The sequence below is a fragment of the Salmo trutta genome, chromosome 36 (assembly GCF_901001165.1).
Source record: "Salmo trutta chromosome 36, fSalTru1.1, whole genome shotgun sequence".
Lineage (NCBI taxonomy): Eukaryota > Metazoa > Chordata > Actinopteri > Salmoniformes > Salmonidae > Salmo > Salmo trutta.
In genome coordinates this window covers 19832622-19857502 of record NC_042992.1, presented here as the reverse complement: position 1 = coordinate 19857502, position 24881 = coordinate 19832622, and the positions used below count along the sequence as shown (strand labels likewise).

General features: G+C 43.8%; 1 protein-coding gene across 1 annotated transcript in view; it reads right to left on the bottom strand.

Moving 5' to 3' along the window:
- Nucleotides 1–272: 272 nt before the first annotated feature.
- Nucleotides 273–24881, bottom strand: part of LOC115175437 (proline-rich protein 36-like) — a 94363-nt gene continuing 69754 nt past the window's right edge. Inside the window, exon 3 of the mRNA XM_029734667.1 lies at nucleotides 273–644. Coding sequence (XP_029590527.1) covers nucleotides 273–644 — 372 coding nt within the window. The remainder of the gene's footprint in view (nucleotides 645–24881) is intronic.

Below are 24881 nucleotides of genomic sequence, written 5' to 3'. Positions count from 1 at the left end.
CCTTATATTTGTTACTCCCTTTGGTTCGTTCCCCAGGCATTATTGTTTCTGTTTCAGTTTCATGTCTGTGCGTCGTTCGTGTTTCTTGTTTTGTATTATGTTGCGTTTATTTACTAAAACACTCACTCCCTGAACTTGCTTTCCGACTCTCAGCACAAATCATTACAGAATAACGCCTCACCTAAGGAAAGCATCAGGGAGTGTTTTTTTATTTAATATTTATTTTTTGTGTCAGGTGGAATGATGTTGGGTCTGGGAGCCGCTACAGACGTTCATGCCTCAGCCAGATTGCCAGGCTCCCCTGCGTCCACTGGCTCGTCAGGCTTTCGTGCCTCAGTCGGATCGTCAGGCTCCCCTGCCTCAGCTGGTCTTTCAGGTTCCCGTGTCCAAGCCGGTGACAGGTTCCTGCACATTGGCAGGGGTGACCGGTCCGCTCCTGAACCCCGAGATCGTCCCTTGGGTTGGCGTCCTGCGGCTGGAGCTGAACGCGCCAGGAAGGGGGTAAAGTCAGGTATGCTCTGTCTCCGGCGCTCTAGGTCGCCATGCTCCTGCGTCTCAGCCAGATTGACAGGTTTCCCGCCCCTCTGCAGAGGTGTCCGCTCCTGCTGATCCCTGGGATCGTCATTTTGGTCGGCATCCTCCGGCTGGAGCCACACGTCGGGGAGGGGGTACTGTCACATGTGCTCCCTCTCTGGCCTCTAGGTCACCAGGCTACTCATTATGGCGCACACCTGTCACCATCGTTACGCACACCTGCACGTCATCAGACTCACCTGGACTCCATCACTTCCCTGATTACCTTCCCTATATATGTCACTCCCTTTGGTTCCTTCCCCAGGTGTTATTGTTTCTGTTTCAGTTTCATGTCTGTGCATTGTTCGTGTTTATTGTTTTGTATTATGTTGCATTTATTTATTAAAACACTCACTCCCTGAACTTGCTTCCCGACTCTCAGCACCCATCGTTGCATTGTGGAGGCCAGGTCATCTGATGCAGCACTCCATCACTCTCCTTCTTGATCAAATAGCCCTTACACAGCCTGGAGTTGTGTTGGGTCATTGTCCTGTTGAAAAACAACACTAAGCGCAAACCAGATGTGATGGCGTATTGCTGCAGAATGCTATGGTAGCCATGCTGGTTAAGTGTGCCTTGAATTTTAAATAAATCACAGACAGTGTCATCAACAAAACACCCCCACACCATCCCATCTCCTCCTCCATGTTTCATGCAGAAATCATCCGTTCTCCTACTCTGCATCTCACAAAGACAAGGTGGTTGGAACCAAAAATCTCACATTTGGACTCATCAGACCAAAGGACAAATTCTGACCGGTCTAATGTCCATTGCTCATGTTTCTTGGCCCAAGCAAGTCTCTTCTTTTATTTGGTGTCCTTTAGTAGTGGTTTCTTTGCAGCAATTCGGTCATGAAGGCCTGATTCACGCAGTCTCCTCTGAACAGTTGATGTTGAGATGTGTCTGTTACTTTAACTCTGTGAAGCATTTATTTGGGCTGCAATTTCGGAGGCTTGTAACTCTAATGAACGTATCCTCTGCAGCAGAGGTAACTCTGGGTCTTCCTTTCCTGTGGCGGTCCTCATGAGAGCCAATTTCATCATATCTCTTGATGTTTTTTGCGACTGCACTTGAAGAAACTTTCAAAGTTCTTGAAATGTTCCACATTGACTGACCTTCATGTCTTAAAGTAATGATGGACTGTCATTTCTCTTTGCTTATTTGAGCTGTTCTTTCCATAATAGGGACTTGGTCTTTTACCAAATAGGGCTAACTTTTGCCAGAATTCAATACCTCTCTTGGCATGAAAAAAAAGTTAAATCAATCAGAGTAAATTCAAGTTGCCGCCTCTGTAATTCTCCTGCCCCCTAATAACCTTAATGTGAAAACGTGCCTGATATTCTAACAATTTATTTGTGTTGGGTCAGCCCGAGTTTATGGTTTGTGCAGCATTGTAACCTGTATAGACCAACTTGTGGCAATTATTGTAGAGAGAGAGAGAAGCGTGCCTGCATCTCTCACAGAACTACAATGAGATTCATGCTCTATGATCTCTCTCCCTATCTCTGTGCTCTGATAGACAAGAGCCTGAAACTCGCATCTCTCCAGCATCAAACTTAATATTTATTTCCTCATAGAATCATAGCCGCGGAAAGGGTGCTGGAGGTGCACCAGCACTCCTGATAAATACATTTGCCAAAGTTATGAAATTACTGCTGTCTCTTCAGAAATAAATTAAAGAATTCAGAACACTACACCAGCAGTAGGTCTATAATGTAGCTACAGAGGAAAGTAGCCTAGCTTTGGACTGTGTGTAGCTCAATCCAGAGCGAACAACTCCCCTCTATCTCAGGATGTGTAGGACATCTCTCTGATCCTTTCTGATCAAAAAGAGTATGACATTGTAGCATTGAATGCAAGGGAAGCCAGCGAGCATTTGGCTTCCCTTGATAAAAAATAAATAAAATAATAGCCAATCAGCATTGAGCTAAACTTAGTGAGCTCAACTGTGAATGGTCAAAAGTACTAAGGGAAGCCATTTTGGATTTGGCTTCACACCAATCACAAGCCTAATGTCATTTACAGAAAAAACTTGAATTGTTGCATCTCATTGTGTCTTTGTCCTCCGGTGGCTAGCTAGCTAGCTAAAATCGTCCCTTTCCTAAATTAGCCATGGATGGAGATAGGGATTTTGACTTGTGGTTTTAATAAATTTTCTGTACTGGCCAATGATTTTAATGGGGATTCTGATCTACCCATAAATTCATACATTGCACCCCTATCCCGAGATGATGGAAGTTCAATATGTACTGTAGCTAGATGTAGTAGGCTAATGTTAACAGCTGGCCTGGTGAATCGTTGCCCATGAAAGGAAGTTAGGCTAGTGAGCAACATTTTAGCCAGTTAGCCTACAGGACAACAAAAGTGTGTACTGTATGACCAAGCCATGAAAGAAAGGAGGATGGCATTGGGGTTTCTGGGTGAGTCAACATGTATTTTTTTACTTGCGCACACACGTGCACACGCACGCACACACGCACACACACACACACACACACACACACACACACACACACACACACACACACACACACACACACACACACACACCCCCACACACACACACACACACACACACACAAAGAAATCCGTACCATGGACAGCCATATCATATTTAGCTTACATTGATTGGACTAAATAGTTTTTGGTATCTTAGTTGTTACTATACTAGACTAATCATAGGTGATTTGATGAGGTTTAAATATTGAAGTTTCTAAAGTAAATATTGAAGTTTAAAATATTGAAGTTGAAATGGTGCTTTTTTTTACTTGGTGCTAGAATAGTGGAGCAGCTCCTGTTTTTTCACACCGATACTGGAGTTAGAATGCACGGTAGTGAATGAGAGAAAACAGATTGGCCGCAAGCGTTAATGCCATCAATGGTGTCATGCGTTTCAAATTAGAAAACAAGTCTATTATACTTGCGCGCAAAACAATGCTTGGAAAGTAAGCGGATAAATTGCCAGAAAATAGACTTGTCATTTTTACCTCTGGAATAGTGACATGTATAGTTAAAAGTTAAAAAGTGTCTATTTAGTGTTGGTAAGTTTAGCTGCCAGTTCCAATAATCAGCCTGGTCTCATGGACAAGACGTAACATAGTAGAAATAAATCTGGGACACTCAAATTAGTATAATATGTTATGTTTGGTATAGTTACATGAGACAGATGGTTACTTAAGGCAAAAACAAACGTAGGGTGCTTGGCCAGGGTCCATGGGGAAGGGGGGCGTATATTGCGAATGTCTAACAACCCAAAGGTTGTGAGTTCAAATCTCATCACGAACAACTTTAGCCTTATATCTAATTAGAAACTATTCAACTACTTACTACTTTTTAGCTACTTTGCAACTGCTTAGGATGTTAGCTAACCCTAACCTTAACCCTTTTAGTTAACCCTTCCTCTAACCCTAACCTTAACTCTTCTGGCTAACCCTTCCCCTAACCCTAACCTTAACCCTTTTAGCTAACCCTTCCTCTAACCCTAACCTTAACTCTTCTGGCTAACCCTTCCCCTAACCCTAACCTTAACCCTTTTAGTTAACCCTTCCTCTAACCCTAACCTTAACTCTTCTGGCTAACCCTTCCCCTAACCCTAACCTTAACCCTTTTAGCTAACCCTTCCTCTAACCCTAACCTTAACCCTTCTGGCTAACCCTTCCCCTAACCCTAACCTTAACCCTTTTAGTTAACCCTTCCTCTAACCCTAACCTTAACCCTTCTGGCTAACCCTTCCCCTAACCCTAACCTTAACCCTTTTAGCTAACCCTTCCTCTAACCCTAACCTTAACTCTTCTGGCTAACCCTTCCCCTAACACTAACCTTAACCCTATAACCAAACTCCTAAATTGAACCCTAAACTTAACCAATAATCCTCATCCCTAGCCTAGCTAATGTTAGCCACCTATCCACCTAGCTAGAATTCGTAACCTATCAATTCATAACCTAACAGATTGTACATTTTGGAACACTCACGCACGCACGCACACACACACACACACACACACACACACACACACACACACACACACACACACACACACACACACACACCACAGAGCCAACACCATGGGAGAGCTAGTGAATTTGCTTTCCAACACATCATGTTGTGGCTTGTCTTCAGGGTCATGGAACTCACATCTCTCATGTTCCTCCTCCAGGCTATTTTCCCTCTATTGTGCTCCTCTCCATCACCTTCACCAACAGGGATGGTGCTGCCTGGGTAATGAGTGCCCAGGAGGGGGAAATGTCCACCTAGTCTCTCTGAATGTGTGTCTCCTTTGACCCCAGGTGCCTGCTGACTGTGCTCACGTCAGTGCTGGAGGGCAACAGGAATGCACATGTTAATTCCTGGTGTTATTCATGAAAGGTGTGTTTATTTGAGTGTTTGGATCCCCATTAGCTTTTGCAGAAGCAGTAGCTACTTTTCCTGGGGTCCACACAAAACAAAAAACATGACAAGTAACAAAACACTGATACACTGATAGACAAGGACAGTCACACAAATTTAAAATACAACGATATACAAACAATACAACAAAACAATTATGTGTGTTTTAGAGTGTGTCTTCGTGTGCATGTGTTTATGTGTGTGTCCTCTCACAGTCCCGCCATTCCATGAGATGTTTTTTAATCCGTTTTTTAAGGTCATTTTGCTGTTTGCTTGGAGATGGGAGTTCCATGTGATCATGGCTCTGTATAATACTGTGTGTTGTCTTGAATTTGTTTTGGACTTGTGGGGTATATATGGGTGTCTGAGCTGAATGTTATTTGATTATGCAGACAATCTGGAATTTTCATCACAGTAAAATGTCTTATAAAAACTAGAAGAGAAACAGTTAATCTCTCGTCAACCCTCAACCAGGAAAGTCTGGCATGGAAGTTGTTGATGTTAGTTCTGTATGTGCAGTAAAGGGCAAAGTGTGCTGCTCTGTTTTGAGCCAGCTGCAGCATGGCTAGGTCTTTTCTTGCTGCATTTGACCATTTTACCGGACAGTAATCAAGACCAGTGCCTGAATAACTACAGTTGTGTGTGTTACTAGTTCATAAGCCAGTCAGTAGTAGCGGATTATGGAGTTCTTTGTGCTTCCCTAGGATCATACTCAAGTATTCCTATTAGAAGGCAAGAAAAGGACAAGAAAATACAAGAAAAAACCTTATAAATGAAGTTCATTTTTACAATAAGTAGATTTACGCTCTTGTTTTCATTTGACTGAGTATCTGGCAGATATCATAGACTCACTGAATATGATACCATATCTGTCTCTACATCATAGCCTTCCTCTATGAGATAACCTATCAGTCCTCGGGTCCATAGACTGAGTGTGTTAGAGCAGATTCCTTCCAAAGGTTATGAGTCAGTGGCCCAGGCTGGCATGGCATTGGTGATCCATTCTGTGTCCTAAATGGCACACTATTCTCTACATAGTGCACTACTTTTGACAAGAGCCTACAAGTAGTACCCTATATAGGAAATAGGGTCCCATTTGGGATGCACATCAGTAAGTGTCCTTACATGCTCCCCTAGATAATAGCTTCACTCCAGCTTAATTTACACACCTCCTTAATTGTCGTCTCACCTCGCAACTCTGACAAGGTGCTGGTAGGGGAGTGGCGGTGCTCCTGTACGATTGGGACGGATGCATTCCTTTGTGTGTGTGTGTGTGTGTGTGTGTGTGTGTGTGTGTGTGTGTGTGTGTGTGTGTGTGTGTGTGTGTGTGTGTGTGTGTGTGTGTGTGTGTGTGTGTGTCAGTCAGCAGATAAACTTCTGTGCTCGCCACGCTTTGCCCCTCAGCACTCGCCTTGCCTCCCTCCCTCCCCACTTCCTCTCACCCTCCTCTGCTGGCAGGTCTTTAAGTGAAGCTGGAAGGCTCTGTGGAAGGATGGAGGGATGGCAGGAAGGCAGGGGTGACGTGAAGGGGGTCCTAAGAGGGTTTTGTTTCGCACCTTGGCAACTAATAGGATGAAAAGGGCTAATGCTGCTAATGACTTGCAACGGTCATCAAAATTGTTAAATGGTAAAAAAAAATGATTCAAGAAATGCAACAGTTGGACAATAGGATACTCCAACCTTTACTTTTTAAAAAAAAATCTATCAGATAGTGACTGAATTAGAGCACATAAGACAATTTACTGGCACGGACAAATAATGAAGTTCAGGGATTTTGGTGGGAATTCATGTATTCAATTTATTGTCAAATTTCACTTTTGTTTTCTTAGAATGTTGTCATGTTCTTGAAAATGAGCGGACCAAGGCGCAGCGTGAGTATAGTTCCACATATTTATTTAAGTGAAACTAACAAAACAAAATAACAAAACTTACACAGACCGTGAGGACGTAGTGCCCAAACACACTAACAAACAATCAATATCCCACAAAACACAGGTGGGGAAATAGCTACCTAAATATGATCCCCAATCAGAGGCAACGATAAACAGCAGCCTCTAATTGGGAACCATATTAGCACCAACATAGAAATAGACATACTAGATCACCCCCTAGTCACGCCCTGACCTACTACACCATAGAGAACCAAGGGCTCTCAATGGTCAGGGCGTGACAAATGCAGTCATATATACTTGTTCTAATGGTATCAGGTATGTTTATGTAAAAATATTTTGTGGTAAAATAAAGAAAATTATATGTGCCTCATTTGCATAAATACATTGGATGTATTTGCATATTTGAAAAGATTACCTTAAAGGTGTGGAGCAGGGCTGCAGCCACCTAAAACATGCTCTGTCTATGCTACCTGCACACACCTGCGCTGTCTAGACGGCCTCATTAATCAAATCATATCAAAACCAAATTATATTTGTCACATACGCCAAATACAACAGGTGTAAACCTTACCATGAAATGCTTACTTACAAACCCTAATTACTGTTGTAGTCACGTTCTGTTGGATGATTTAACAAGTGTGTCAATGGCAGGATACTCTCAGATTAAAAATCAACAGGCTTGGCTCCAGATTACACCTATCTATACATCCTTTACATTGTTTGTGAGATCAGACATAATATCACAATAATCCGATTGTTCATTTTCAGAAGTTGCTGTAATTTCAATGCATCTAATTTGTAAACATTTCAACTGTATTAAATTATAACTTTTTTAAAGTCCACAAAAATGAACACCCATCAAAATTAAGTTATCTTACTTCTCTTTCTTGTGATGTAAGTGTCTAGATGATGCATTAAATCCCAGATGGAGGGTTCTTATAGATGCAACAGAAAGACAATGTATTCCATTGAGCCCATTTCAGCCATTACCAGGGTGTTTGACAGATCATTACAAACATTTCCGCTGAAAAAGACAGATCCTCAGGTGGGCGGGGCATGCACGTTGCCACTCATAGACAAGCAAACACACTAGCCATGATCAGCACACACACACATGCACACACGCGCACACACGCGCACACACACACACTTCCTCAGCTGTCGGTTAAGCAGCGACTACACTGACTCATTGAGTGACTCAGTGCCACTGAGCATGGTGTAGGGGTGCGTGTGTGTGCGTGCGTGTTTGTGTGTCTATCAGGGTTTGTTGATGAGGGAATCAAGTAAGAGAGAGAGAGACAGAGATTGAGACAAAGAGAAAGAGATGGGGGTATCTGTGTTTAGCTAACTTAGCCAGTCTTTTAGTAGTGTTCTCAGAAGAGAGGAGAGATCACCCTCGAGCCAGACTCCACTCCTCCCCTCTCCGTGGAGACCAGAAAAAAGAGGGAGACAGTGGAAAATGAGTGATGTGCACCAGAAAAAGAGAGTTTACAAATGTGAGATTAGTTGAACCATGGAATTACTAAAGTGATGTTAAACCAAAAGCTAGAACTCTCTAGTCTGGAAGGCAAATTCCAAATCACAACGGCTCCTCTCATACACGTCTCCAAGGTCATGCTAGCTGGTGTGATTATAATGACCAGTATAAGAGCACATCAGAGACAAGAGCCAGAGTTCAATCAGAGGCAGCAGCTGCTATCCATTATGGGTCCCTCCCTCCCTCACCCATCCTGATCACAGGGCAACTACAACAAACCCAGCCACCCAGCCTGCCCTGCAGTGGCCTGCATTCTCACCCCAGAAAGACCTCTGTTCTGGGCCAGCTGACTCCAACAAGAGGGTCGAACGCTCTGGTCATCCATCCACTGCTGTTGGATGGCCTGTGTCTGGTTCAGCCTGGAAGAATCCATTGGAGATGTGGGAGGAGCTAATTAGTGTTGTCGTGGCAACGGAGGCTGCAGCAGAAGTTAGAACCTAATATCGCCATGGTAATATAGCTAATGCTATCACCATGTTATCCTCTAATTAGTTGTTAATGACCCGTTAATGAACTAGTAACACGCGCTCACACACACACACAGAAACTCTTAACACTTGACTGTCGGTCTGTCTGCTGAGTGAAACTGATGTTCTTGTTTGTATGTATGGCTTGTTGCTGCTGTGTGTGTCTCTCCAGCCTGCTAGCTCGCCAGTTGTTCTGGGTGAAGCCTGGCTGGAGGTAAAGTAGCCAGAACAAAGCTCCTGTGGACACGTACACAAATACTGGCACCACTGGCTGCCTATTGAGCTGCTAGCCTCAAACCCCCTTAGCCCAGTGCCCAGTCAAACGTGAGGGGTTGTGTGAATGTGTGTGTATGTGTGCGAGAGAGAAAGAGAGAGCGTGTGTGTGTCTGTCTGCACTAGCCAGTCAGACAGGGGAGCATGTCAGAGCAGAGCAGGGTAAGGCTGCTGAGTTACAGACATAATTGAGGGGTCTTTGAAACATATTTGAAATGTTCAGAGATTATTTTAGTGAATGGGTGGAAATAGAGGATCTGGCCCTTGATCCACAGTCCAAACAAGGTAACACAGTTTCCTATCAGGTATAGCTGGTCAGGACAACCCCGATTGATTACAATGGGACCGTTCTTTATTGCCTCAATGGGAGCTTGGAATATGTATGATAATTTTGACTTGTTTCAGGAAACTAGGCGTATGTTGCGCGTCACTAATTCACAGGAGAGCCATTTGAACATAAACGTAAAAAATCTAAATGTGTTTTTAAAAAAAAAATATGAACAGCCTAACCAGCTCTGCTAGGGTGAGTAAAATTGTCAGAGTGAGCTGTTCTCTCATGTGTCTGGAAGTAGCTAGCAAGCTAGCTAACGTTAGCCAGTTAGCTTGGGTGCTTGACTGCTGTTAGGTCAGAACGCTCAAATCAGGTCGGAACACTTCGAGAGCGAAATGCTCTGAATTTACGAATGGACAATCTGACAACGCTCTGAGTTTGCGAATGCCCAGAAAACACTCTGGCACTCCAGATTAAATTTACGAACACACGTGAATCCTTAAAGAGATGGGTGGGGCTAAAGCTTAAGAGGGTGTGAACAATTATGAATGGGTGTAGACAAAGAAGAGCTCTCCAGTATGTGTACCAAAACATTCAAGGGCCATTTTCTCAAAAGTGATTTTACAAGATTATCAACTTTCAAAGCAGATTTATTTTCCTATTGTTCCTCAAGTGTAGTGTATGATATACCATGTTCTAGCTCTGAGTCTCTACTTTTATCCAATGTAAAAAACACAATTTCAAATTTTGCTTCATAAGACCAAATATGTGCCCTGATTTCCTATCTAAGATTAATGCAGGGAACTGCACTTAATGCTGCCCCTTACTTAGTTCTTAGCTGATCTCATGGGAACTGACATAAATTGTGGAATCCTCTACTATTTCCCTGCTACCATGATGACATGATCTTCTTCTTCTTCTTCATCTTCTTCTTCTTCTTCTTCTTCTCATTTCAATTGGAATCTGCACAGAGACCTTCTGGTTTCTGTCTCTTTTCTCAGGCTGTGTCTGGGTCATCAGTGAGGCCCATCTGAGAGGGTTGACCGGAGCCGCGGGTTCCCAGAAACTGCCTTATCACCGCACCCGTCCCTCCCTCCTCCTTCCCCATCCTCCCCGGTCACCACAGATGACTTTCTAATGGTGGGCCCCTCTAGTATGTTATTGTGCTGTGTGTTATTTTCAGGGGCCCTGTGTGTCATAAAAACAGGCGTCTCTCATCGGTCTGCTGACAGAAAGCAGAGTTGGTTTGGGATGTCTGTGTGTGTGAGGGATGTGTGTGTGTGTATGTTTGTGTGTGTGTGTTAAAGATGCGTGTGTGTGGTTTGGGTTTACTATTCTTGTGGGCACCAAACGTCCTCAAAAGGAAAGTAGAACAAGGCAAATTCGGACAAGTGGGGACATTTCGCCAGTCTCCACAAGCAAAAAGACTATTTTAGGCTTAGGAGGTTAGGTTTAGGGTTACATTTAGAGTTAGGGTTATAATTAAGGTTAGGGTTAGGTTTAGGGTTAGAGTTAGGAGTTAGGAGTTAGGCTTAGTTTTAGGGTTAAGGTTAAGGGATAAGGTTAAGGTTAGGGAAAATATGATCTTGAATGGGAATACATTTTTGAGTCCACACGGGGATAGTAAAACAAATGTGTTTGTGAGGGATGTGTGAGGTGTGCTGTTTTCTCAGTCAGTCAGTGCTGGGTTTTGGGTTTGACTCTGGGCTGAGGGGAGTTACGTGTTTCTCTCTCTCTCTCTCTCTCTCTCTCTCTCTCTCTCTTTCTAACGTTCTCTCTCGTTCTCTGTCTCTGTCTCATTCTCTCGCTCTCTTTCTTTCTCTCTCTTTTAATCCCTCTCTCCTCTTCTTTTTTGTTTACCTTACTCTTGCGTTCTCTCTCCATTCCTCTTCCCCTTTTCTCCCACCATTTCCCTCTCTCTTTTCCCCTTCCTTCTTCCTGACATAGGGATGTATGAGACAGACATGATTGACAAGTAATGAGTTGTAACCTCTCAGAGCTGCACTGCTTAGCACCGCTTAGCTCTCCTAATTGGCCAAGGTTCTGTGGTAGAGCCCGCTGCTGGCTTTGGGGCATAACATTTAATTGACTGGGATTCTGTGTCCTTGTTGCCATTGGGGGCTTATCACACACACACACACACACACACACACACACACACACACACACACACACACACACACACACACACACACACACACACTTGAATAAGGTGAATAAGACATAAGAAGCCTCCTTCAACATACCTCTGACAGTTGCTCTGTCTGTCTCAGCTCTAAAGCCACTCCATCTCATGGATATCTCAATATGACATGGTAATACTGTACTTAAGTGATAATGTCCGAGAAGCCGGTTTTTGGAAGATGTATTGGCACGGGTGTTGTTAGGCCTGAGACGAAGTTGAGGGCTGGCAAACTGTGCCAATGTATCCTCCAAACACCGGCTTCAAAGACATTATCACTTTTATACAAAGGTTTACCAACATATTCAAATACTGATTGTCATATTTAAATTAAAAAACAAATTTAATTTATTCATACTATTTCATCCTTCCACAAGATATAGTTCCTACACAAATCTAGGGTTGCTACCCAAGCCGGCTGGTAGTTCGTTCTATCGGTTCGGTTGCCAGAGAAGAGGTAGGTTGAAGGAGGCTTCCCTGTGGCTCAGTTGGTAGAGCATGGTGTTTGCAACGCCAGCGTGGTGTTTGCAATGCCAGCATGGTGTGTGCAATGCCAGTGTTGTGAGTTCGATTCCCATGGGGGGCCAGGGCAAAAAAAAAATGTATTAAAATGAAATGTATGTATTCCCTACTGTAAGTTGCTCTGGATAAGAGCGTCTGCTAAATGACTAAAATGTAAGTCATTCAGTCTTTGTGTTCTGTATCTACTGTATGGACGCAACTCGGTCGTTCGTTCTAAATGTTCCATTGCCATACTGGCTGTCAATGTTCTTCTCTCTTGCTTGCTAGCTAGCCAACTACGGCCAACTTAGGCTACAGTCAATTCAAGAAGTTCAGCTAGAATAACAGCAAAATAGCACATTTGCATTTGTTTAAGCTGTTTTCTAGTGACATTGATTTGGATGCATCCATATTAATGAGCTAATGAGGCGCGATTTCGCCTGACATAAAAAATTTGTTCACTAATGAAGAAACTGTTGTTCAGAGGAGCTAACCAACAACACAGCTAACACAATCACTTCAAACTGATGCTGGAAAGACTGCAAACTAGCTGCACTTCATTTCGTTAGACTTTTTTTTCAATTTACATTTCTTTGTATGTACAGTATATCCATAAAAATTGTGCCAGCTGATTCATGATTTCGACTGGTTGAGAAACGGTGCCTGTCTGTCCGTCTCGTCCCGACTCCCGACACGTTAATTACTATGGGACACCTGGAGATCTAATTTGAATATTGAAACAATGTTGCAAATGTCGGAGAGACAGACAGCAAGGTTTATACAAATCTCTTCTGTTGAAAATGAAATGTTAGTCTAAAATAAATGTGAGATAATGTCTAGCTGATTTTTACAGTGGAGATGAAGTTTATAAATTGTCTGGCTGGGCTAATGAGACAGTGGACTGAGCAGTCAGATGGAACAGAGTAAATAAGAATTTTAACATCATAGTTTTAGCCAGTGGTAACTTGTGGAATAGACACCGGCTGGAATGCGGTTTTAACCAATCATCATTCATGATTAGACTCACCTGTTGTATAAATAGTGAATAACATAGAGATCCCAATAAATTACTAGAAGGGCTATGTCATCAACCCTAAAAGTTCCCGGAATGGTGTCAAAATGGCAGCTATGTTGGTCAGGAAGAAATCCAACCCAGTCTAATTGGAATTAATGGCAGTAGAGGCATAATCCTGATTTTACTTATGCATAAAAATAAAAATGAGGAATATGATATATCAGAAATTGTGTAAAAGTATTATTGCCAAACTTAAATATTGTCATATAATTATAAGTACATTTTATATGGGTTCTATACACATTTTCTGTATAAATAGCCTCTAAAATATATATGTACAGTAAATTGACCATAAATGTATTTTTTTTTGTTTTGTTACAAGTGCTATTATATGATGTAATATCAGTACTTGTCTAAATCCTATCATCAACTGATTTCAGCCAGTGTACGGCTATGGATTGACTGCATTGTTTGAATGTAATGTTAGCATATTGGCAGTTAATTTGGCTAGCTAGCTAACAAACATACAGTGCAGATAAATTCTTCAAATGCATTATTTTATGCAATATCTTATCATAACACTGGCAAACCATGGTTGACCAACACCCTGACCAACATGGCTGACCTTTTGACCATCATAACAAGTTTCATGTCCATTCTAGTATTCTAATTCCTAATTCTATGGTGAAGAACTGCAGTATTCCACACAGGAGCATTGATAATGGATACATCTGTGGGGCTTCTGTCTGTTAGGATGCATAAAGAGCTGAGAAATCCCCCCCCCCCCCCCCTTATTCCCCCATCTTTCTCCCTACCCCCCAGTCATACTCATTTCACACATATTCACTAGCTCCTTGGTGTGTAATGCCTCCACATTTGCTCTTCATGTCTTCCTGATAAGGGCCAGGTCCCAGGCTGGTTGTATAGATCGCCCTTCATGTGGTCTGACCTTCACCCAAACTAGTAATTTACTTCCTCCTTACTCCCTCCTCTCTCCCCCACCCCCTATCCGTACCATAACTAGACTTCACTTCCTCCTTACTCCCTCCTCTCTCCCCCACCCCTGTCCGTACCATAACTAGACTTCACTTCCTCCTTACTCCCTCCTCTCTCTCCCACCCCCTGTCTCTACCATAACTAGACTTCACTTCCTCCTTACTCCCTCCTCTCTCCCTCACCCCCTGCCCATACCATTACTAGACTTCACTTCCTCCTTACTCCCTCCTCTCTCCCCCACCCCTGTCCGTACCATAACTAGACTTCACTTCCTCCTTACTCCCTCCTCTCTCCCCCACCCCTATCCGTACCATAACTAGACTTCACTTCCTCCTTACTCCCTCCTCTCTCTCCCACCCCCTGTCCATACCATTACTAGACTTCACTTCCTCCTTACTCCCTCCTCTCTCCCTCACCCCCTGCCCATACCATAACTAGACTTCACTTCCTCCTTACTCCCTCCTCTCTCCCCCACCCCTGTCCGTACCATTACTAGACTTCACTTCCTCCTTACTCCCTCCTCTCCCTCATCCCCCCTGTCCATACCATTACCAGACTTACCCAGGGATGGGTACTGAGGTGCAGACATTTCCCTTACATCCAGAGTAAGCTTCCCCCATAGTGGTAGCTAGCTACGCCCCAGTGCCCAGCAGTGAGTCAGGTACCTACCTGCGATGCAGAGAGGAGCCTGTGTCTAAAGCCAGGGTCTTTACTGTACCGATGGTGGTGGTGGTGGATGAGATGATTTCTCCTATAAGTACACTACCATTCAAAAGTTTGGGGTCACTTAGAAATGTCCTTATTTTTTAAAGAAAAGTTCATTTTTTGTGCATTAAAATAACATCAAATTGATTAGAAATCCAGTGTAGACATTGTTGTTTATTGCTTCTTTAATCAGAACAACAGTTTTCAGCTGTGCTAACATAATTGCAAAAGGGTTTTACAATGAAAAATTTGCCTTTTAAAATGATAAACTTGGATTAGCTAACACAACGTGCCATTGGAACACAGGAGTGATGATTGCTGATAATGGGCCTCTGTACGCCTATGTAGATATTAAATAAAAAATCTGCTGTTTCCAGCTACAATAGTCATTTACAACATTAAGAATGTCTACACTGTATTTCTGATCAATTTGATATTATTTTAATGCACAAAAAATGTGTTTTTCTTTCAAAAACAAGGACATTTCTGAGTGACCCCAAACTTTTGAACGGTAGTGTATATACTACGTTTGTGTGTGTGTGTGAGTGAGTACGCACAAGCGAAAAAGTATTCACTAGATGGCGGCATGACCCCTTCCCTTCGGAGGCTAAATAAGGGTTTAGAAAGCATGGATACAGCGGGAGGCTGGCAGACAGATGGCAGCACACAGTGCCTCTTTAACCCCTTCATGTCCACCTCTTCATCTCTCATGTTCCTTTATTCTCCACTCCTCTCCTCTCCACTCTCTCCACCTCTCTCTTGTCTTCCCCTCTGTCTCCGTCATATTGACTGAAGTGTGTATATGTGCTCATATGACAAGGGACACTGGACCACCCTGACACCAATTGAGCTACCAAATCCATCTTGCTGGCCACAGCTCTGGAGATTGTTGAGATATGAAAGTAAAAGGGTAGCCTTAGAACATTGCAGAGGAGGATGATATTCTCCCTCTCTCTGTCTCTCTCTCTCTCTGTCTCTCTCTCTGTCTCTCTCTGTCTCTCTCTCTGTCTCTCTCTCTGTCTCTCTCTCTCTCTCTCTGTCTCTCTCTCTCACTCTCTCTCTGTCTCTCTCTCTGTCTCTCTCTCTCTCTCTCTCTCCCTCTCTCTGTCTCTCTCTCTGTCTCTCTCTCTGTCTCTCTCTCTCTCTCTGTCTCTCTCTGTCTCTCTCTCTGTCTCTCTCTCTGTCTCTCTCTGTCTCTCTCTGTCTCTACTCTCTGTCTCTCTCTCTGTCTCTCTCTCTCTCTCTCTCTCTCTCTGTCTCTCTTCTCTGTCTCTCCTGTCTGTTCTCTCTCTCTCTCCTGTTCTCTCTCTCTCCTCTCTCTCTGTCTCTCTCTCTGTCTCTCCTCTCTCTCTCTCTCGTCTCTCTCTCTGTCTTCTCTCTCGCTGTCTCTCTCTTGTGTCTCCTCTCTCTCTTCTCTCTCTACTGTCTTCTCTCTCTCACTCTCTTCTCTGGTCCTCTCTCTCTGTCCTCTCTCTCTCCCTCTATAGGTCTCTCTCTCTGTTCCTCTCTCTGTCTCTCTCTCTCTTGTCTCTCTCTACTGTCTCTCTCTCGGTCCTCTCTCTCTGTCTCTCTCTTCTGTCTCTCTCTGTCTCTCTCTCTCCTCTGTCTCTCTCCTCTCACTCTCTCTCTCTGTCTCTCTCTCTCTCTCTCTCTCTGTCTCTCTCTCTCACTCTCTCTCTGTCTCTCTCTCTCTCTCTGTCTCTCTCTCTCTCTCTGTCTCTCTCTCTGTCTCTCTCTCTCTCTCTCTCTGTCTCTCTCTCTCACTCTCTCTCTGTCTCTCTCTCTCTCTCTCTGTCTCTCTCTCTCTCTCTCTGTCTCTCTCTCTCTCTCTCTCTCTGTCTCTCTCTCTATCTCTTTCTCAAAGCAACACACAGAACAGAACAATACTGCCCCTGTGGTAAGGAGGCAAGGAGCCATCGTGGTGCCTCTGTGCCACAGATCACCGGAGAGACACAGCCACACACAGCCATGCAGGCACAAAGCCCCATACTGTATGGTAACTGCAGGCCCACAGAACCAGAGGCACAGAAGCACGATGGCACTTAGGGCTGAGCAGCACATCTGGCCTGGGTACACACACATACACACAGGCCCTGCGATGAAGCTGCCAAGAGCCTCTTACACACATCACACAGGAGGGGAGAAGAGAGCAAAGTCTGTCAGTCTGAGGATCTGGGATTTGAAATGGATGGGCATACAGTACAAGGCTCCATATAATGATGTGTTCAAGCTATGGGGGAGAAGCTGTGAAGCGCACACGTATAACACTTTCTCTGCTACATCTTCCACGCTGACGTCCTCTTTGATGTTGAGTTACTGGTATGTTCCCGAGTTCGCCTACTCGTTTAGCTCTCATACAAAAAAACAGCGGCCACTTTCAGTCAGTCAATTCCTCATTAGCTGAAATGGCACCCTATTATCTACCTAGTGCACTACAGTAGTACTCTATTCCGTATAGTACAGTAGTGTCCTTATTCCTTTATAGTGCACTACTAGGAACAGAGCAGAAGACACATTGCTGTTGTTGACCGTAACATATGGACAATAAAGTTGTATTCTATTATTGTCTTCTATTCTATGAGGAATAGGGTGCCATTTCAGACACACTTATCGGCTTCGAGCGGACTCAGACAGTGCACAGCATAGAAATAGAATGAATAGAACGGACGTCCCCATTCAAGTTAATGATGGCAAAATGGGTGAACTGGCGGCCATTGCGAGTGTAACCATAGGAGCAAAGCAGGAAGTGTACCCCATCAATCTGTGCTGTGATTTGTTGAATCAACTCAACTGACATTACAAAAAACACATCCCATTGCATGAATCACATCAGTTAGCATCATTTGAATGAACATTCTACATTACCAATCTAAATTATTGTATCACAAAACCAGGGTTAGAGGTTCCAAGACGGTTCTATTCATTCTATTTCTATGGTGCACTGTGCAACAGTCACATGCTCTGCACTCACTTGCAGTACAGCCCCATAGCCCATGGATGAATTTGACACAAATGAGGGTGGCAGTAGGCAAATCTATTTCTCCAAACCTCGCCTCTCACACTGCACAGCCACTCTCCTAAACTAATGGGCTCACAATGCAGCCAGCCAGACCAGGCCACACTGAGCACTGAGCTGCTAAGCTATGAGCCCCCTATGCAGGGGTTTAAATATACAGCAAGAGCAGTGCTGTATTCAGGGCTGGGAGCCCAGCGAGGCTCCACAGTAATATCATCACCTCCACTGTTGATGGGATTGTAGAGAATAGAATGAACAGTAAACCTATTTGTATTTGTAGGGAAACTGCCTTTCTCTCTCTTTGCCTGTCAAAACATTGAAAATAGTCTTCACTGGGAAATGTTATGTTAATGTCCATAAGGAAGACGTTAGTGACGTAGATCAGTAGCTCTGCTACTTCATAATGTGGTTAGTGATGTATTCCTGAGTGAAAGATCTATCAAGCACAACAAAGGAACTCAGAAGCAGATTTAGGTGAGCGATAGTGGTGCGCAGTGGTGTAAAGTACTTAAATAAAACTACTTTCAAGCACTGCTAAAGTCCTTTTTTGGGTATTTGTACTTTCCTATTTCTATTTTTGATAACTTTTACTTTTACTTCACTACATTCCTAATGGTGCTGTCTGTTTTGCTTAATAAAAGGCATTTGAAATTACTTATACTTTTACTTTTTATACTTAAGTATATTTTAGCATTTAAATGTACTTTTGATACTTAAGTGTATTTAAAACCAAACACTTTTAGACTTTTACTCAAGTAGTATATTACTGAGTGACTTTGACTTTTACTTGAGTCATTTCTATCAAGGTCTCTTTACTTTTACTCCAGTATGACAGTTGGGTACTTTTTCCATCACTGGTGGTGAGAGTGAGAGAGAGAGCGAGCGAGAGAGAGAGAGAGAGAGAGCGAGAGAGAGAGAGAGGATCAGCAGTTGAAGAACCACTAGTAACAATCTCAGACTCTGCTGTCAATGTTCATCATAACCTAGAGGGGGTTTGGCAAGATTTAGTCGATTTATCAAGAGTCAGACTTTTGTCCATTGTATATTTAACAAATACATAAATGCAACATGCAACAATTTTCAAGGTTTTACTGAGTTACAGTTCATATGAGGAAATCAGTCAATTGAAATAAATTCAGTAGGCCTTAATCTATGGATTTCACATGATTGGGAATACAGATATGCATCTGTTGGTCACAGATACTTTAAAAAATGGGCCTCACAATGGGCCTCAGGATCTTGTCATGGTATTTCAGTGCATTCAAAACGGCAAATTTTAGAGTGGCATTTTATTGTCCCCAGCACAAGGTGCACCTGTGTAATGATCATGCAGTTTAATCAGCTTCTTCATATGCCACACCTGTCAGGTGGATGGATTATCTTGGTAAAGGAGAAAAGCTCATTAACAGGGATGTTAACAAATTTGTGCAAAAAATGTGAGCGTTTGCGTATGGAAAATTTCGGGGATCCTTTATTTTAGCTCACGAAACATGGGACCAACACTTTACATGTTGCGTTTATATTTTTGTTCAGTGTAGTATAGTGTTCTGTTTTGTAGTGTGTTTAATAGCCTTCCCTGTGGCTCAGTTGGTAGAGCATGGTGTTTGCAACGCCAGGGTTGTGGGTTCGATTCCCACGGGGGGCCAGTATGGGAAAAAAATAAAGAAATTATGCATTCACTACTGTAAGTCGCTCTGGATAAGAGCATCTGGTAAATGACAAAAATGTAATTGTGTTATATCTAACATTTTGTCCCCCTTCACCCCCTCCCAAAAAGCACCTTGGAAGCCTGCAGTCAGTGTACTGTAAATTAAGATTTTTATGACAAGCCTCAAACGCCATTTGTCATTTGCTAGTGAAACGCCAATTTCTTTCATGTTGAAATATGGTGGATTTTGGCTTTTTTTTGGGGGTAGTGTGTTCTTACTGAGAATGTCAGATAATTACAGGATGAAATCAGCTAGACTCTCATTATCTTGTTTTTTGTGTTGTTGTTTCAAATGTTTTGGTGGTTTTCTGGGTTTGGAGTTTTGTCTTAGGCCTGCACACATCTACTCTGTCCTTGAGAAATCTGGGTTGCGGTTCAAATCTATGCAACACATTGGAATGCCAGTGAGGCTAGCCACTTCTGAAGTAGTGTGTGCGTACATTTTGTAAGACGCGTTCTTACTAGTTTCTCCCTCTCAGATGGCACAGTCAGTTTGTCCTCACACCATGGCAGTAGTATACATGTTGTTGTCTGAAATGAATATCTTGATGCCTGAGGACAAACAACAACTAATCCGCCATTGGTGGTCCCATTCCTCCCCTAACGTAACTGGCCACAGTTCTCAGCGCTCTCTTTATTCCATCGATTGCAAGTCAATGGACCCCACATCATGTTGAACCATTCTAGCTCTTCAGGCTCTCTGATAGCCTATTCTTCAATTCAATTCTGTTTATTTAGTCAGGATGGTCCACTCAGCAACAACTGTCCCTTTAACCAGGTAGGTTCTTTCACACCACCCTGTTAGACCAATCCCCACATTTAGAAGCAAAGCTTGTGAAGGAGCACTGAGCTCTTGACACTCAAATACACTTTTGACTTTGGATCTCAAGTCTGGAAAGGTTACTAAAAATACTTGTCTTACTTAATAAAAATACTTGTCTCACTTGTCTGTATTTGTACACTTCACTGTCTGTACCTGACCACACTGACATGTACTGTAATTGGTGGGTGTAGAGGAAACAGGAGGCACAGTGTACGTATTGAATCATGTGGATGCTCCCTCCTTGCCACTCCTGATGTGGCAGCCTGCTGCTCTGTGTGGTGTTTGTGTGTGTGTGCCCAGCGGGTGTGTGTGTGTACAGTATGCCCAGTGGTGTGTGTGAGTGTGTGTGTGCAAATGTGTGTATGTGTGTGTGTGTCCAGTGTGCCCATGGTGCCGTCCGCAGGGCAATTTATGGCTGTGTTTTCCGAGACGTTGCCAGAGTTGGCACGGCGTGTGACGGACAGTTCAGCCCGGATCAGACCACGATACTAAAATATCCACCCTGCAGCCCATAGTCTGCCCTGTCTATGTGTACTGTGTGTGTATGTGTCTGTGTGTACTGGTATGTGTGCTCCTACAGCAGACCCAGTCCACACAAAGCACCACTGCCCCCCCACCCCCCACTGCTCCCTCCTACAGTCTACAGTCCAGCCCGCATGGCACCTACTGTCCACACTGCACTAGCAGAAGCCTGGCCCTCCATCTTTCCTTCTTCCACCCTCCCTCTCTCCCCCATCCTTCTCTCCACATATCACTGTTCTGTCAGAAAGCTCAGCTGGCTGGACCGCACTAGCTGCTTCTTGGGGTCAGCATTGCTTGTAAACGAATGGACGGACAGGCAAATAAAGACAGGCTGTCCTTAAAAAGCCAAGGGCCTTGCCTTGCCTTGCCTGGGCCCATACTCCACCTGTCTAGAATACACACAGTGTCTGAGGGAGGATGAAGCAGGGATAGAGGGGATGTCTGTCTTGTTTAGCTTTGCTAGGATGAAGGGACAGATATATCAGAGGGTCATTCCAGACAATCTTATCGAGTCTGAGAGCTTCTTAAAGGACAAGTTCAATACACTTCCTCATGCTCATTCTGCAGTTGCAGGGGCACAGATAAAGCACAAACAAAGGCTCCAAAAAACACCCAAATACATAACTTGAGAAACGGCAACGCTCTCAGTATAGTGATGCAGGTCTTAAGATGTTGTACACATGAAGTTGTTCAGTGTTGAGGAAGCTACTCTGAAAATATAGTTTACCAAGCTTACAGTTACTTCACACTGGAAGAAGTTAAGCGACACTAAAGCTACCCTTAAGAAAAATATAGTTTGCTTAACCAAAGCTACTTTGAAAAAGTTGTTCACTACATCCAAACTACTTTGTGAAAATGTAATGGCTGGAATGGAGTAAAAAGAACGGTATCAAATAGATGGAAACCATGTGTTTGATACCTTTCCATCCATTCCATTCCAGACATTATGATGAGCCTGTCCTCCTGTATATCTCCGACAACCAAACTCCACTGAAATGATCATATTTATATCGGAAATGCCATAGACTACAAATTGCAAGAACAAATCACTTTGGGGGTCATATGTTAATAGAATGTGTAATTTAGCCTATTAAACACAAAAATTATGTTTCAAGTGAGAATTAGGCAAGTCTGATGCCGAAAAGAAAGGAAATGATTGCCTAGTGTGTAGTTCCAGTAGTTAGCTACACCGCTACATGGTAAAAAGTAATGAACTACTAAAAGGACCTAGATTTGAATTAAGTTCATGCCAAATGTAGTTAATAGTTTAACAACATGTAGTTGTAGTTCACGACTCCCTAATACTGAAGTTGTGTCACTCTGAACTTTATCCGCAACATTATATTCCATTTTGTTAGACCCTTGCATGCACACACTAAAAAGTATCACTCGAGTCCAAGAGCATAGAATATAACACTGCGGAAAAAGTTGACTTATTCTTTAATTTAGAATCCCATCCCTGGGACTGTGAACCGACTGTCGAACCCAGGTCTGCTGCGTGGTACAAGGCTGCTCTTTAGCCTGCTGAGCTAAAGCCTAGGCATTGCCTCTCCTACAGAAGCCTTCTTATCTCCCTCCTTAATTTCTCTACTGTACTTATCAGCCCTTTAAAAATGACCCATTTTCTCCTTCTTGATCAATCATTGCCTTTTCTTTCTGTCCTCTTTCTCCCTCCTCCCTCCGCCCATCTCCCTTTTTACTTTCTATCCCCCTCCAATTCTCCACTTTCTGGTCCTTCTCCCTCTCTCCCTCTCTCCCTCTCTCCCTCTTTCTTTCTTTCTTTCTTTCTTTCTTTCTTTCTTTCTTTCTTTCTTTCTTTCTTTCTTTCTCTCTCTCTCTCTCTCTCTCTTTCTCTCGCTCTCTTTCTCTCGCTCTCGCTCTCACTCCCTCTCTCTCTCTCTCCATCCTCTCTCCTTGGCTGTGCTTGGCAGTCTCCCCTTTGTGTAAATAGCAGGTCAGTGTGTGCAGCAGCCCCAGCAGCAGCCCCGTCTAGACAGGGTTTCCTCCGCTCTGTTTATTTTTCTTGCTATCGGAGTGCTGATGTGTACCTTTAGGAATGCCTGAGGGGTGCTGGCTCGCTCCTGGAACTGCCCCCCTCCTCATTGTGACGTTAGGGACCCTTCTTGACCCTCCATGCTAATGACGCCCCTCGTCTCACTGTGGATCTCCACCAGATGTCTGCCTCCTCCAGCCTTCTCTCTGAGGCAGAAAGAGGGGGATGGGTGTGGAGGGGAGGGGTGGAGTGGGATAGGGTGGGGTGGATACGTAAAGCAGCATTTATGACAAGACGGACTTATACCCCTCAACCCTTCTCCACCCCCCTTCTCCCACACGCACCGGCTCTCCAGCGAGCGAATCATTCAGCTGCCCACCTACCTCCATCTCAGGTCTCTGATTATTGGACCGATTGTTGAGTGGATTGGGTGGGTAATGTGTGGGGTGGAGGGAGGTACGTGGTGGGGTGGCTGTGTCCAAGCACAAAACCCTAACTGTTATTCAGCCCCCCCCCCCACTCCTCTCCTCCTTCATCTCCCCCTCTCTGTAAATTTCCTCTCCGGTTCAACTTGTTCCGATGTCTTAGGTCACCCACTTCCTTTTAATTCCATAAGGCAAGGCCTACAGTAACAGTCCTCTCCTTTCCATAAGGCAAGGCCTGTAGTAACAATCCTCTCCTTTCCATGAGGCAAGGCCTGTAGTAACAATCCTCTCCTTTCCATAAGGCAAGGCCTACAGTAACAGTCCTCTCCTTTCCATAAGGCAAGGCCTGTAGTAACAATCCTCTCCTTTCCATGAGGCAAGGCCTGTAGTAACAATCCTCTCCTTTCCATAAGGCAAGGCCTGCAGTAACAGTCCTCTCCTTTCCATAAGGCAAGACCTGCAGTAACAATCCCCTCCTTTCCATGAGGCAAGGCCTGCAGTAACAATCCCCTCCTTTCCATGAGGCAAGGCCTGTAGTAACAATCCTCTCCTTTCCATAAGGCAAGGCCTGTAGTAACAATCCTCTCCTTTCCATGAGGCAAGGCCTACAGTAACAGTCCTCTCCTTTCCATGAGGCAAGGCCTGCAGTAACAGTCCTCTCCTTTCCATGAGGCAAGGCCTGTAGTAACAATCCTCTCCTTTCCATAAGGCAAGGCCTGCAGTAACAATCCTCTCCTTTCCATAAGGCAAGACCTGCAGTAACAATCCCCTCTTTTCCATGAGACAAGGCCTGCAGTAACAATCCCCTCCTTTCCATGAGGCAAGGCCTACAGTAACAGTCCTCTCCTTTCCATGAGGCAAGGCCTGCAGTAACAGTCCTCTCCTTTCCATAAGGCAAGACCTGCAGTAACAGTCCTCTCCTTTCCATGAGGCAAGGCCTGCAGTAACAGTCCTCTCCTTTCCATAAGGCAAGGCCTGTAGTAACAATCCTCTCCTTTCCATAAGACAAGGCCTGTAGTAACAATCCCCTCCTTTCCATGAGGCAAGGCCTGCAGTAACAGTCCTCTCCTTTTCATTATGCAAGGCCTGCAGTAATAATCTTCTCCCCTCCCCTCAGCCAATCCACCATACCACATGCTCCACACGGACAATAAAGGCATTCAGATGACCGTTGGGAGTGTGTGTATGTGTATGTGTATGTGTATGTGGCTCCTGAAACTCCCGGGAAGATTGGCACGAAGGTGACAGATCTCAAAGTAACTAAAATAATGGAGAAAGGACTCCTAGCTGCTACTAGCCAGAGCCAGTGTCTGATTCAGAATGAACTTTTGGTTTGTTTAGTACAAGATGTAGATGTAATCTAGTACAGTGCATGTTTCAAACCGATTAGTCCTGTACACTGTGAATATATTAAAGCAATATTTTTGGGGCTGGCAACTTATGGCGTTTATGTGTATATTTATTCAGTCGACAAGATATTTAAATTCACTACCAGATTCATATTTGTGTGTGTGCCTTTATGCCATGTTGTGAGGGGGCGTATGGCAGTATGTTTTATCCTTTTCTGCTGTGTGTGTGTGTGTGTGTGTGTCACT